This window comes from Ostrinia nubilalis, chromosome 30 (genome assembly GCF_963855985.1).
Source record: "Ostrinia nubilalis chromosome 30, ilOstNubi1.1, whole genome shotgun sequence".
Lineage (NCBI taxonomy): Eukaryota > Metazoa > Arthropoda > Insecta > Lepidoptera > Crambidae > Ostrinia > Ostrinia nubilalis.
This window is the reverse complement of record NC_087117.1, coordinates 4623238-4636057: the sequence shown is the minus strand read 5'-3', so window position 1 is coordinate 4636057 and position 12820 is coordinate 4623238. Positions and strand designations below refer to the sequence as shown.

Genomic DNA, 12820 nt, shown 5'->3' with positions numbered 1-12820 from the left:
TAGACACTGATTTACCTTCCTGAAACGTATACTGAACTACTCTTGCAAAATACATATATGTACATATTACATACTGGTTTATCATACTACCCACGCTAAATACTATGGACTACCCTCGCGAAGTATACTGGACTACCCTTGTGAAATATACACAAATTAATGCATGAGAAACTATCTTACTAAATAAGTACTAAACTACCCTAGTAATATACATTCTGAACTACCTTCACAAAAATGATACATACTGAACTACCCTCGCAAAATACATCCTGCTGGTCTACTCTCAGTAACTATACACTGATCTACACTCGCTAAATGTACATTGATCTGAATCTACCTTCACGAAATGCATAATCACTTAACTACCCGCACTAAATACATTCCGGAATCCGGACTACCCCGGCCCCGCAAAAACGTCACGGAATAATCACTAAACTACCTTCACGAAGAACGTATGTACTTAACTATCCCCATAAAATACATCTTACTTGTCTACCCTCACTAAATGTACACTGATCTACCCTCACCAAAAATACACCGATCTATAGTCTGGTCTGCGAGCACGTAGAATTTTGTCCAATTACCCCAAGCTTACCCATCCTTATCGCTCGCGCGTAATTATGTTGCTGTCGCGCTCGCACACTCACTGCGGGCGCCCGTCGCACAGTCGCGACAGCAATATAATTACGCGCGAACAATAAGGATACGTAGCTTGGGATCATTGGACAAAATTCTACGTGCTCACAGACCGGGCTTTACACACGAAATACATACGAACTAAGGACTACCCTCGCGAAATTCAATCTTTCACGATATCACTCGCTCCCTTTCTCTCGCGATGATGTGCGAGTAAATAAATAGTTAACTGTCAAGTTGTAGTTCATATACTAACTACGCCTATTATTTCATTATGTATATCAAATAGCGTATATTATTATCATTGTAATCGAATATTTGTGTTATTTATGAATGAACGGTGCTAGAGAAAGTTTGAAAATTATTGTGAATAGTTATAATGAATGTTTAGAGTAATAAAAGATTTATTATTTAGTAAAATATTTTAAAATTACTTCAATAAGAAAACCCGCTAAGTATACTTTTACTTTTTAAAATGGAGTAGATTGTCTATGATTTAAAAGACTGTCGTCTCTATGGTTGGTGTCACAGATAAAAAAATCAAGTATGATTGCTAGTCTTATATAAAAGCATTTATTTCAATATGTATTACCGAATTGTATTATATTTTACGCCCCTATTCACAAACATTACTGTGAGGTCTCACAGCGCGCGTGGACGCACAGGGTGACACACGAACCAATCGCAGAGCTCTAATCCTTTAAGATTTTAAACTTTCGCGTTCCATTTCAATTAAAATAGTAAGACACGGGTCTTAACGCGACGTTTATTAATGAGTTACATTATGTACTCACGGCTTGACGTTTCGGCTAATAATGTAACTTATTAATAAACGTCGCGTTAAAACCTGTGTCTTATTACTCTAATCAATGCTATGCGTTTGATTTGGTGCTTCACTTACGCAAGCATCGTTTGTGAATACGGGCGTTAGACTCCTTGCAGGCTACAGATTTTTAGTCGGCCGATAGTTGGGTCGGGCTGTTAATCAGTATGGACATATTGTATGGAACGAAACAACACCTTGACCGCCAATAAAAACCCAACCAGTGAAGGTCAAGTTTGTCCCGGGGGAAAGTTAAACTGTCATTGGACCCGCAACGAAATTAATCAGAAGAACATAGGAGGAGTTCGACGTTAAGGTTCGACTGGACATGTATGGAAGTGCGCACGTTACACCGATTTGAAATTCATTTAAATTAGAATCGGGCCCAACTATCGCCCAATTAAAAGTATGTGGTCTGCGCCATATGTGTATAATATTTGTCTATAAAATTACTTCTTTTAAGAGTAGGCGCACACCGTTGATTTTTAGTTGACCGATAGTTGTGCCCGATTTTAATTTGTATGAAGAATCGGCCAAGTCGAATCGGCGTGCGCACTCCCATACATGCCCATACTGATCAACTGCCCGACTAAACTATCGGCCGACGAAAAATCAACGGTGTGCGCCAACTCTTAGGATAATTTCTAAGTAAATGTATAAAAGTGGTGCCGATTCTGGCGACATATTGGTCCCAAAGTGTTCTTTCTAGTAGCAGAATCAGCGCGTACAAACCGGTCTTTTTAAGTTAGTCAGTGCGTCAGTTAACTGCGCACCTGGCTGCTGTGACGTCACATCGACGCTCTGGTACGGACGGGGAGGTTTGCGGGTCAGTGCGAAGGAATCGCATTCCAGCGAAATGCGCAGTTAGCTCAATCGGGTTGAATTATTATTACAAAGACCTTTTGAAATGATACTAAAGTGTATATTTTTTGACTTGAACAGATTAGACTGCGATTTTTTATATTTCAATATTTTAGATTGTTCTAAAATATTTTTGAGTATCGCTTCATATAACACTGGTCAATATTCTTGAAGGTAGATGACTAATATAAAATTAATGTAATGTCATTATTTCCTTATTATTAAATGTTATTAAGTATGTTGTTGTAAGTAGTAGGTAGATAGGAACTTTTAATGATGTATTAATGTATATTTTTAATATCTCTTAATTTAGCATTAAATTGTAGGCAAATTAGCAAAAAATTGAAAATTTTATTTTTTTAAAGACCAATCTAACTAACATTGTTTGTCTCTTTTCATCTTAATGATATCAATATAGGACAGAGAGAGAGTATTTATTAGCTATGGTGATAATAATACTTTTATTTTTTCATGAATATTAGAGAAAATAAAATAAATGAAGTAGGTGCATTTTGAACCTTAATGAATTGTATTAAGGTTGAAAATAGCCTAATACTAAATTAAGAGAAAATCATACAATGTCATTCCTTTACGTGCGCATACTAAAATGTATAAACATAGCGCTTAAATGAGCCTGAGGTATGGAAACGGCACGGGAGGGATGCCATTGACATATTAACGAAGCCACGATATTAATTACGAAGCCACGATAGCCGAACGGTGAAGGGGTCGGACTGGCCGACTCGTGATCCGGGGAACGCGGGTACGGTCCCCGCCGCCGCTCGACTATTGTGGTGAGCTCACTCGTGACACAAGCATATTTAGCTTTGTACGAGGGGTTAACAGGAGTATTAGTAATTTGTGTAATAACAAATTACTAATAATCTTTTTAAAAAAAATATTATGATGTGACAGAACATACAAATCTGAAGCGCATTTGAAGTCTCGCTGACGTTTGAAATCACAAAAACACCCTCCCGTGCCGCTCCCATACCTCAGGCACTGACTTAGTTAGAAAGAAAGAAAGAAAGAAAAAATGTTTATTCAGTATCAGTTAAGCGCTAGACCTTTAATATTTACTGCCTAATGAGTGAAATCGTCGAAATAGTTGTCATAACTAGTGGAGTTAGTATTTATTTTTGAACTAGTGAGTGGACTTAGCAATTGAGGTATAAAGTCATCCAGTATATTTTATGAGCTCTTTTAAATTAGACGTTTTGAGCAGGACGTCAGTAGTGCGTTTGTTAGACCGCATACTACATAAAGCTGGTTCTCTCTTGTCAGTCATAAAAAATCGAACCTTCTACACCATCTTACCTAAATCTATCGCCATAAAACAATATTAACAGTATAGTTGTATTCCTACAGTTGGAAGATAGCGTTCCTCTGTTGGCGTAAGTACACTATGTGGGAAATTGACCGAGACGAAGCGCGAGCCCGCACGAAGTATGGGCGACACGGCGAAACTAACTGAAGTGCGTGTTTATGTTTACTATACGCCTCGATCGATTCCCGCGTAGTGTACTTGCGCCATGCGGTTGAGGATTCCAGATGAAACTCGCTTTCTGATCATCACTTTCCATCAAGTGAGATGCAAAACTGCAAGCCAAGACCTACGCTGGATAAAAAAAATCGTTCAACCTAAGAGGTTTGGCAAATTTTTGGTAACAAAAAAAATTCAAGGTATAATTTTGGACGGTATCAAAAAATCGGCTATTAATAATAACATTAATAATGACAATAATGGTAGTTCAATGGAATTGCCGAAGTATTTTATTGTATTTTTTTGTATTTATAGTTTTATCTTTAAAGCATTAGCACGCATCTTATTGGCATATTTGTTTTATTAATTTTAAGTCTGTAACTGTTACTGTCTTTCTTTTGTCTTTTTGTCTACAGATTGGTCTATGGAAGAAATCGCAGAATCTCTTTATGCGTCTTTTATTTGTAAATAGCATTAGCATGTACTTTTTTCATTTCATTTTTTTTTATTTAATTTTAAGTAAAGTTTTTTTTTATCAATTATTTCTATTAGTCGCAAAACCTAGCGGTGCTAGCGGTCTCAAAAATTTGGCTGGTTGCATAAATACTCCCACAGATTGGTCTATGGAAGATTGAAGAAATTTTGGTAAACCACCACGGCTGTGGCATTTTTTGGGGCGCCTGCCTCGGGCGGCAGTCTTAAGGGGGCGCCAAATAAAAAGAAGGGGGCGCTTTGTGAAAAACTCTGCTCTAGGAAATGAGAGCCCCCAGAAGCGAGTAGGGGACGCTTTGTGAAAAAAAACTCTTCCCTAGGAAATGAGAGCATCCAGAAACGAGTTTTCTTTTATTATTTCGTCTTGCTTTTCCCGGGCGGCTGTCTTAAGAGGGCGCCAAATAAAAAGAAGGGGACGCTTTGTAAAAAAACTTCCCTAGGAAAGAGAGCCACCAGAAGCGAGTTTTCTCTTATTATTCTTCTTGTTCCAAGTCGTAAAAATGCCCTACCGTCCAACGTTGCCAAAAGCTTTCCCTTTAGTTAGCTGTATTAACTATAATTAATTATAATAATGAAAACAGTGGTAGTTCAATGGAACTGCCGAAGTATTTTAATGTATTTTTTTTTTCTCCTTTTATTTTTCTTTTGTAAATAGCATTAGCACGTTTCTTTTTGACATATTTCTTTTTATTTAATTTTAGTCTTTTATGTAATGTTTTGATTGTTATGTGTATTTTTCTTTTTTTGTTGTTACCAATAAAATTTCCAGTCGTAAAAACGCCCTACCGTCCAACGTTGCGCACAGATTTTAACTTTAGTTAGCTGCTTATAATAATGTATTATAGTCGCAGTTCATTTAATTCTTTTTTTTTTTGTGAATCGGTAGCATTAAATTAGCACGCATCTTTTTGGTATATTTCTTTTTTTATTTAATTATGTCTTTTATAATGTTTTTCTTTAAAAGTTTGTCTTTAGTTAGCTGCTAATCATAATTGATATTAATGAAGCCGGTGGTAGTTCAGTGGAATTGCCGTAGCATTAATGTTTATTTTTATAGTCTTTTTTATTATAAATAGCATTAGCAATTTTTGTCACAATAGTTCTTTCAATTAATTTTAAGTCTTAGTCATATTTTCTTTTTTTTTATTGTTCTGTAAATAATATCTTATCATCTTAAGAACAAATTCCCCGCCAGTCCTAGCTGTCTCGGAGACATGACTAATGCCTGGTTCACACTTCACTCTCGGGGCAGGAACGATGGTTCTTCGGGAAGTGTCTTCTTTTTAAAACGTTTCCTCCCTTACCACCAAAATCCCCTCCCCTCGTATAGCCAAGACATTAATGTTGTGGTCATTAGAGTATTTTTTCTTTTCTTTTTTTTTGTTAATTCATTCTTTCTTTTTTTTTAAATTATTTATAATAAAATATTTTCATTTTCAATTTTTTGATATCTCCTTCTTATCCGTTTATATTCCCCGTCCTAATAATGCTTCTATCGATAATTATTATTTACGCCTTGACAGACTACTTAGAAATCTGTTCCTCCTTTACTTCTATTTTGGGTGACTTGTATGCTCACCATGTCTTATGAGGTTCCTACCATTCATTGCTACAGAAGCCTTCTGGACCTTTTAAGTTGGTCTATTCCACTTTGATCACCTGGATTTTGATCACCCAGATAATCAAGACTCCAAGCGACAGTTTAGTGTCCTTTGATCACCCATGGATAAAAAGTCCACTTTGATCACCTAAGTGATCTTATCCATAGGTGATCAAAGGACACTAAAATATCTCCTGGAGTATGGTGATCAAAGTGGAATAAACCTTTGAGTTTCAAGTTCATCACTTTATCTGTGTATTTTGAACAATGGTTGTCCAACAAGGCCGATAATTCAGAAGAGAAGAGAGGTTGTCGAAAAAGATTCAACCCAAAATCCATCTTCTTCAGACTTACTCTGCTCATGGAGTGTTCTAAACAGCACATTTGGTAGTGATCATTTCCCTATTTTAATATCTTTACCTATTAATAAACATCAAATCAATCGCCCTGCTTCCCTCTTACAACCCGGTCGAGTTCACTGCGCATCTGGCTGCCGTGACGTCACATCGCCGCTCTGGTACGGACGGTGCGAGCGCGGGGAAGTGTGCTAGTGAGAAGTATTCAGCGAAGTGCGCAGTTAGCTCGATCGTGTTGTAAAATATGATTCAAATCAAACTGATTGACCTGCCTGCAGTCTATTATGTACAATACATAACTGTTGTCATATAAATCACTAGAAACGGAGTACCTACTAGTTTCCGGTTCAAAACGTCTAATTTGAAAGAGCAATAAGTTTTCTGTAGGCCTAAGATGCGCGCCGTGATAAGCGGTTATCACGCCATTTTGTCGATTTTCCCCATACATTTTAACGTCGATAAAAGTTATCACGGCGCGCGTCTTAGGCCTACTGGCCAATAAATCTATATCTATATATATAAAAGAAAGTCGTGTTAGTTACTCCACTTATAACTCAAGAACGGCTGAACCGATTTAGCTGAAAATTGTCAGGGAGGTAGTTTAGAGCCAGGAGAAGGACATAGGATACTTTTTATCCCGTTCGAAATAAAAAAAAAGTCTGCTTATTTATTGCCATTAAGGCGGAACAAAGTTCGCCGGGTCAGCTAGTTGATTATAAATTGAGGACTGCCAAAAACGTTGCAGTCACCTATTTTTGTATAGGTATTCGGTGAAATGTGGAAAGTCTAGTTTTAAATATTGAAATTGAGTAGTTTCTGGTAATATTAAGTTATTTTATGTAATTTTCTTTATAAGTAGGGTTTCCTTATTTGTGCTCACCAATTGACGCCACTGTAAGGTCGAATCACTCGGCTCATTTTCGTTTTCCTTATAAGTTTCGTCTTAATAAACTATTGCTTTGTTGTTTATAGGCACGGATGATTATTTGATTTGATTTGATTTTGAAATTGAATTGAAATTTACAAAAACGTCCTTTGAATGAATTTTTGAGACGATATTTTTTTGTAGCCTCAAAATCCTTAGTCTTGTAAAAAATCAGATTTTAATTTTATGAGGAGGCTACTTTACCTAGATTTGTATGAATGTAAAAAGTGTAAACAAAGTGTAGGGTATGTGTAATAAACAGTAAAAATAAAATAATAATATACCTTCATCTGATTTACTTCTTTTATTTTTATCTTTTTGTAACTTGTGGGTCTGTAATGTCCCATTCAAACCGGGCACAAAGTTTTTTTGAGCATTCCGCCATCTACAGTGTGTTCAGCAGTGCCGTATTATCCATAAGGCACTTTAGGCCAGTGCCTAGGGGCCCACTATGACCAGGGGCCCGGCATACCCGATAAAAAAAAGAAAAAAAAAGTTAAGGATTATTTTTTGTTATCTGGGGGCACGGCAGTGTAGTGCCTCCGCCAAGTCGAGTAATTTTGGTTTACACATTCAATCGTCATATTTCGATATTGTGGAACCTAATTCATTTTAGTAACGTTGGCTGCTTTGGTTTACATGACAGGTCGACGGTCGACTAAATTCAGAGGCTAAAAAGCCTCACTGCGGCGGCTGAGAGGGTTGAGGGTGTGTTGGCTGTATCATTCGATATGGCCAACGCTTTCAAATACCATCCCTCATTCCACCATACTCTAGGCACTTCAACATCACAGAGTGCCTCAGTACCTTCAAGCGCTGCTGGCCGATTATTTACGGGACCGCGAAGTCCTGTATGTTAACAGAGACGGCCAGCTTAAACGGCGCGGTGTAGCCAGCGGGGTTCCGCAGGGTTCGGTGCTCGGTCCACTCTTGTGGAACCTAGGCTTCAACTGGCTCCTCCAGGGCGTCCTTCTCGCGGGAATGAGTGTCATATACTATGCGGATGACAGTCTGGTCACTGCCCGGGGAAGACATTTGGGGCCGCGGCACGGCTGGTGGCACATTAGTCGCTCGCAGAATACGACGCCTCGGCCTGAAAGTCGCGCTGGAGAAGACTGAGGCCCTCTTTTTTCCGGGACCTCGCCAGCGCGTCGCTCTCGACGCCCACGTTGTGGTTGAGGACGTTAGGATTGACGTCAAAGGCCAGATGAAATATCTGGGCCTCACGCTTGACGGGAGGTGGCATTTTAACCTGCACTTCAACGGGCTAGCGCCACGCCTCCTCCTGGCAGCCGGCGCACTGAGTTGGATCCTCCCGAATTTGGGAGGGCCACAAACGAGGTGTCGTCGACTTTACGCCGGCTTTCTGAGGAGCATGGCGCTGTATGGCGCCCCAATCTGGGCAGATGCACTCAACAAGAGGGAGAATGCTGCCCTTCTGCGCAGGCCTCAGCGGGCCATAGCGCAGAGGGTCGCAAGGACCTACCGCACGGTAGGGCACGCTGCGGCGTGCGTTCTTGCTGGTACTCCCCCTTGGGAGCTAGAAGTTGGGGTCTTGTCTGTCATCTATCACTTCATGGCAGACCAGAAGGCGCGTGGAAAGCGCCCGGCCCCGGAGCGGCGCGGCGCCGTCATTCAGGAAAAGCGCGAGATCATGATCGACCGCTGGTATGAAGACATGACTCGCGCGCAGTTTGGGCGCCGCACTCTGGACGCCATTGGTCCTGTTCTGGACCAATGGTTGGAACGACCGCACGGGTTCCTCACGTTCCGTCTGGCGCAGGTGCTGACCGGGCATGGCTGATTCGGTTCGTACCTGCATATCGGGCGAGAGGAATCCCCACTGTGCCACAAATGCGGCGCGGCGGATGACACGGTGCAGCACACCCCCGCGGTCTGCACAGGCTGGGAGGAGCAGCGCCGTGTCCTCACTGCGATCGTGGGCCGGAATCTTTCGCTTCCGAGCCTGGTCAACGCCACGCTGGGAAGTGAAAGATGCTGGAAGGCGGTCGCCTCCTTTTGCGAAGAGGTCATCCTTCAGAAGGAGGCAGCGGAGCGCGAGCGGGAGAATGATCCTCTCGCCCCATCGCTCCGCAGGCGGAGAAGGGGGTGTAGAAGGCGATTGTACGACCGTTCTACTCTGCCCCCAGGTGGCGACCAGCATGCCGGAGGTGCGGGGGCACCTCCGTCTGACGGGAACGGCTTGGCGTTTCGGGCCATTCCCATCGGACCCCACAAGGGGGCGTGTAGGGTCTGCCGTGTAGGCGAGCTGTCGCCGGTGGTGTCGCGGAAGTCTAAGGATACGGCCGGATACTCGCGACACGACACCCCCACTTGGGAGATCACGGAACGCCGCGGAGGTTTTAGTGGGTATACCCCGTCCTTTTCAGGACGGAGCAGCGCCCTTTTTAGGGCACCGAGAGTCCTACACACCACCCTGTTCCCTGGCAGTGGTGACGGTGCGCAAAGCATTTCCTCCGCGACAAAAAAAAAAGGGGGGCCCGAAACGAGCTGTGCCTAGGGGCCCCGAGATGGTTAATCCGGCCCTGGTGTTCAGAGAAGTAGTGATCAAACTTTAATGGCGCAAGTACACTATGCTGGAAATTGGCCAAGACGTATTAGTGTGAAACAGCGTTGCCAGTTTTTTTTTTCGCCAAGTCGGGACTTTGGTACTTTTTGAGTGAAAATAGCGGGATTCTTCCGTCAGAAGCGGGACATAGTAAAAAAACGTATACAAATCAAAGGTTTTCAAATATTTATCTTTTTATTTGACTTAAAATTACGTTTACGTGACAATAGATAGCAAAAGTAGCCATAGAAAATGTATTTTAACAAAAAAATAATATTTTAAATCAGATTTAGGTACTCTATCGTTAAATTCGTCTTTAGAATAAAAAAAGAAAAAAAATTAAAAAGTTTTATTCTTTAGAATAATATGGCGTTTCAAACAATAATCTGGTGAAGTGAGTGTCTCTCTGCGAAAAGCGGGACCGAGCCTGTCCCGCGCGGGACATTTAAATTTGATTTAAAAATCGGGACGTCCCGCCAAAATCGGGACGTCTGGCAACGCTGTGTGAACACCATCTCGGTTACTTTCTCCTCCCTCCTCGCGTGCGTCGCCCAGACTTCGGTGTGCGGGCTAGTGCTTCGACTTGGATAATTTTCTGCATAGTGTACTTGCGCCATAAAGTGAGGTATAGACTAGCAATAAAACTTGTAGAAGTTGACTTCCGCAAGCTAGAGACTAGCCTAAACCTCGAATTATGATCTATGGATAATTTATCGATGAAAATACTTCTAATCTGGGGCTTAATCCTCTCTCCAAATTACAAGATTTAAGTATTTGACTGACTGTACCTAAAATATACCACATTTAAATGGGTTAAAGAAAACATTCAAATCTATACAAAATACTTTATTCAGTAAAACTCAAAAATAAATGGCCACTTATGAGGCTAATTAAATTATAACATAATTAGATCCTTCCCAAAATAAGCTCATATTATTCAGAATAATTAACATTCAATACTCATTCTAACACAGACAAGATTCGAGCCTATGGGCTTTATATTAAGAGTCATTATTACATAACTTGGACCCGAATTTTCTATATTTAAATTAGAGAAATCAATACCTACATAAAATAGATGGACCAAAAATTGAGGTAGTTAATTGATTTTTAGTACTTCGTACTTAATACAATCTAATTGTAAGATTTTGTAACAAGGCCATCTTTAGAGAGCTCGATAAACATTTACACATTTTAATTCTTCATTAAAAATCTAAGCGTAATTGTAAACAATTGGTTCACACAACTCATACTTTTCGACGCATTCAATTAACCATCCAATTGGTAAAGCCTTCAAATGCTGCATATTATACATTGGTTCATACATATCCTTAAAAATAATGTAATGAGAACAATTCACTAATTTCCCATCCTTATTCGCATGGTACGGAACAAGTTTCTCAGAGTCCGGAATGGATTCTGGATTTGGAACTCTCCGGAGAACGATTCCACCTGCATCCATAATTAGTTTTGTGAGTAGAGCTTTTGTTACAACTATGTTCTTTGTGATTTCATATTTCGTGTTGAAATTGTGCAAATAGAAATGACAACCGTCGAATAATCCAGGGAACTGCTTGTACTTGTTGTATCTGGCGTTTTTGGGACCGTTGTAACTTTTTGAACCAACTCCAGTCACTTCGTAGCGATCAAATGGTTCTAGTTTGTCTTCTGTTGACTTTGTTATCCAGTCCGTTGTTAAAATCCATACTCCATAAGCTATTCCTTGTAGCACATCCAAACTTGACGTACAAACTCTATCTTCCTCTGCGTCTACTATTAAGTGGGTAACTTTCTTCGTGAATTTTGTTTCAACATGCAAATTGGTGTGATGTTTCGTTAACAACTTCAATTTGTTCTGTACAGTACGAAATTGTGAGTTACAGTATACTCGTATATCATCAAAATCTAATTCCGAATGAAGGTTTGATATCAATGTAATGTTGACAGTTTGCGTTTGAATGATATCTTCCGATGCCATAATTAATTTTTCCTTCATAGCTCCTTGTGCCAATTGCAAAGGGGTTTCTCCTTTACAGTTGCGAGCATTTAAATCCGCACCATTTTTAACCAACTCTACGGCAATATCAATGTGGTTATACCTCACCGCTTCGTGCAACGGTGTCTCATTGCTCTGCCCGGGCACGTTTATTAGAGTATTATACTGTAACAACAGCTTGACCAAGTCCAAACGGCCGTTTTGAACAACTTCGTGCAACGGTGTCCAGCCAGCATTGTCTTTTGTGTTTGTATTGGCACCCTGGTTGAGTAGTTCTGTGATTTTATCGATTTTTCCCAATCTACAGGATATATGAAGCATCGTCTCACCTTTGTTATTACGTTTCTCGATTGCTTTGTTAGCTTTAGAACTAGCATTAGACAGGAGAGAAGTATTCATATTTGGCTTTTGTACCTTATTAGATTTGTCTGAAAGCGCTTTAGTCTCTTTTTGTGCCTTTTCGTCGCTTGATTTGTCGTTTGTGTTGTGCCTAGCGCGCTTTTTCGGCGCTTTCGTTGTATTTTCAGCTTTTGTAGGTTGGGCATCCTTAGGGCGAAAATTGTCGAAAATCTTGTCCAATTCTTTCGCAGACTGAACGCAAGGTCCTAAACGGTCATCAGCGAAGATAGTACAGCCTTCCAAAGACACGTTGCAAGTCGGACATGTCTTCAAACTCTCGAAATGTTTGCCACAAATCAAATGAAAACATTTGCTCAAAGTAACAGGATCCTCGCAGAGATTGGAGCAAACGCCGCAGGTGTAATCTTGTTTCACCGCGTCGAGGGCCTTCAGAAAATTACTCAGATCAGTCGCAGACATTATTTTGCTGTAAAAAGTTGGTTTTTCACTTGATTTTCAGTAATAAAGTTTCAGCTCGCGGGAAACTTGTTTGTTGTTGACAACATCACAGATTGCGTTTGACAGTGACTGACACAAAAAATGACAGAATTGACAGGCAGATGTTTCGAACGCTACGTTCAGAAACCGTACATCACTTTTTAGTTGTTATAAAGAGGCCTCTCCATTATTTTCACCCGATTGCTCCAGAAGGAGGGTTATGGCTCATATCAGTCGACTTC

The 12820-nt window shown here is 40.4% G+C and overlaps 1 protein-coding gene across 1 annotated transcript; it reads right to left on the bottom strand.

Annotated features, from left to right (window-relative positions):
* Positions 1 to 10575: 10575 nt before the first annotated feature.
* On the bottom strand, positions 10576 to 12702 carry LOC135086082 (BRCA1-associated RING domain protein 1-like). The gene has a single exon (XM_063980841.1). It carries the CDS (start codon positions 12558 to 12560, stop codon positions 10959 to 10961), a length of 1602 nt encoding a protein of 533 aa, XP_063836911.1. The 5' UTR covers positions 12561 to 12702; the 3' UTR covers positions 10576 to 10958.
* Between the last annotated feature and the right edge of the window lie 118 nt (positions 12703 to 12820).

Excerpts from the sequence above, each read along its gene's own strand:
- LOC135086082 (XM_063980841.1), bottom strand. The coding sequence starts at position 12,560 with ATGTCTGCGACTGATCTGAGTAATTTTCTGAAGGCCCTCGACGCGGTG.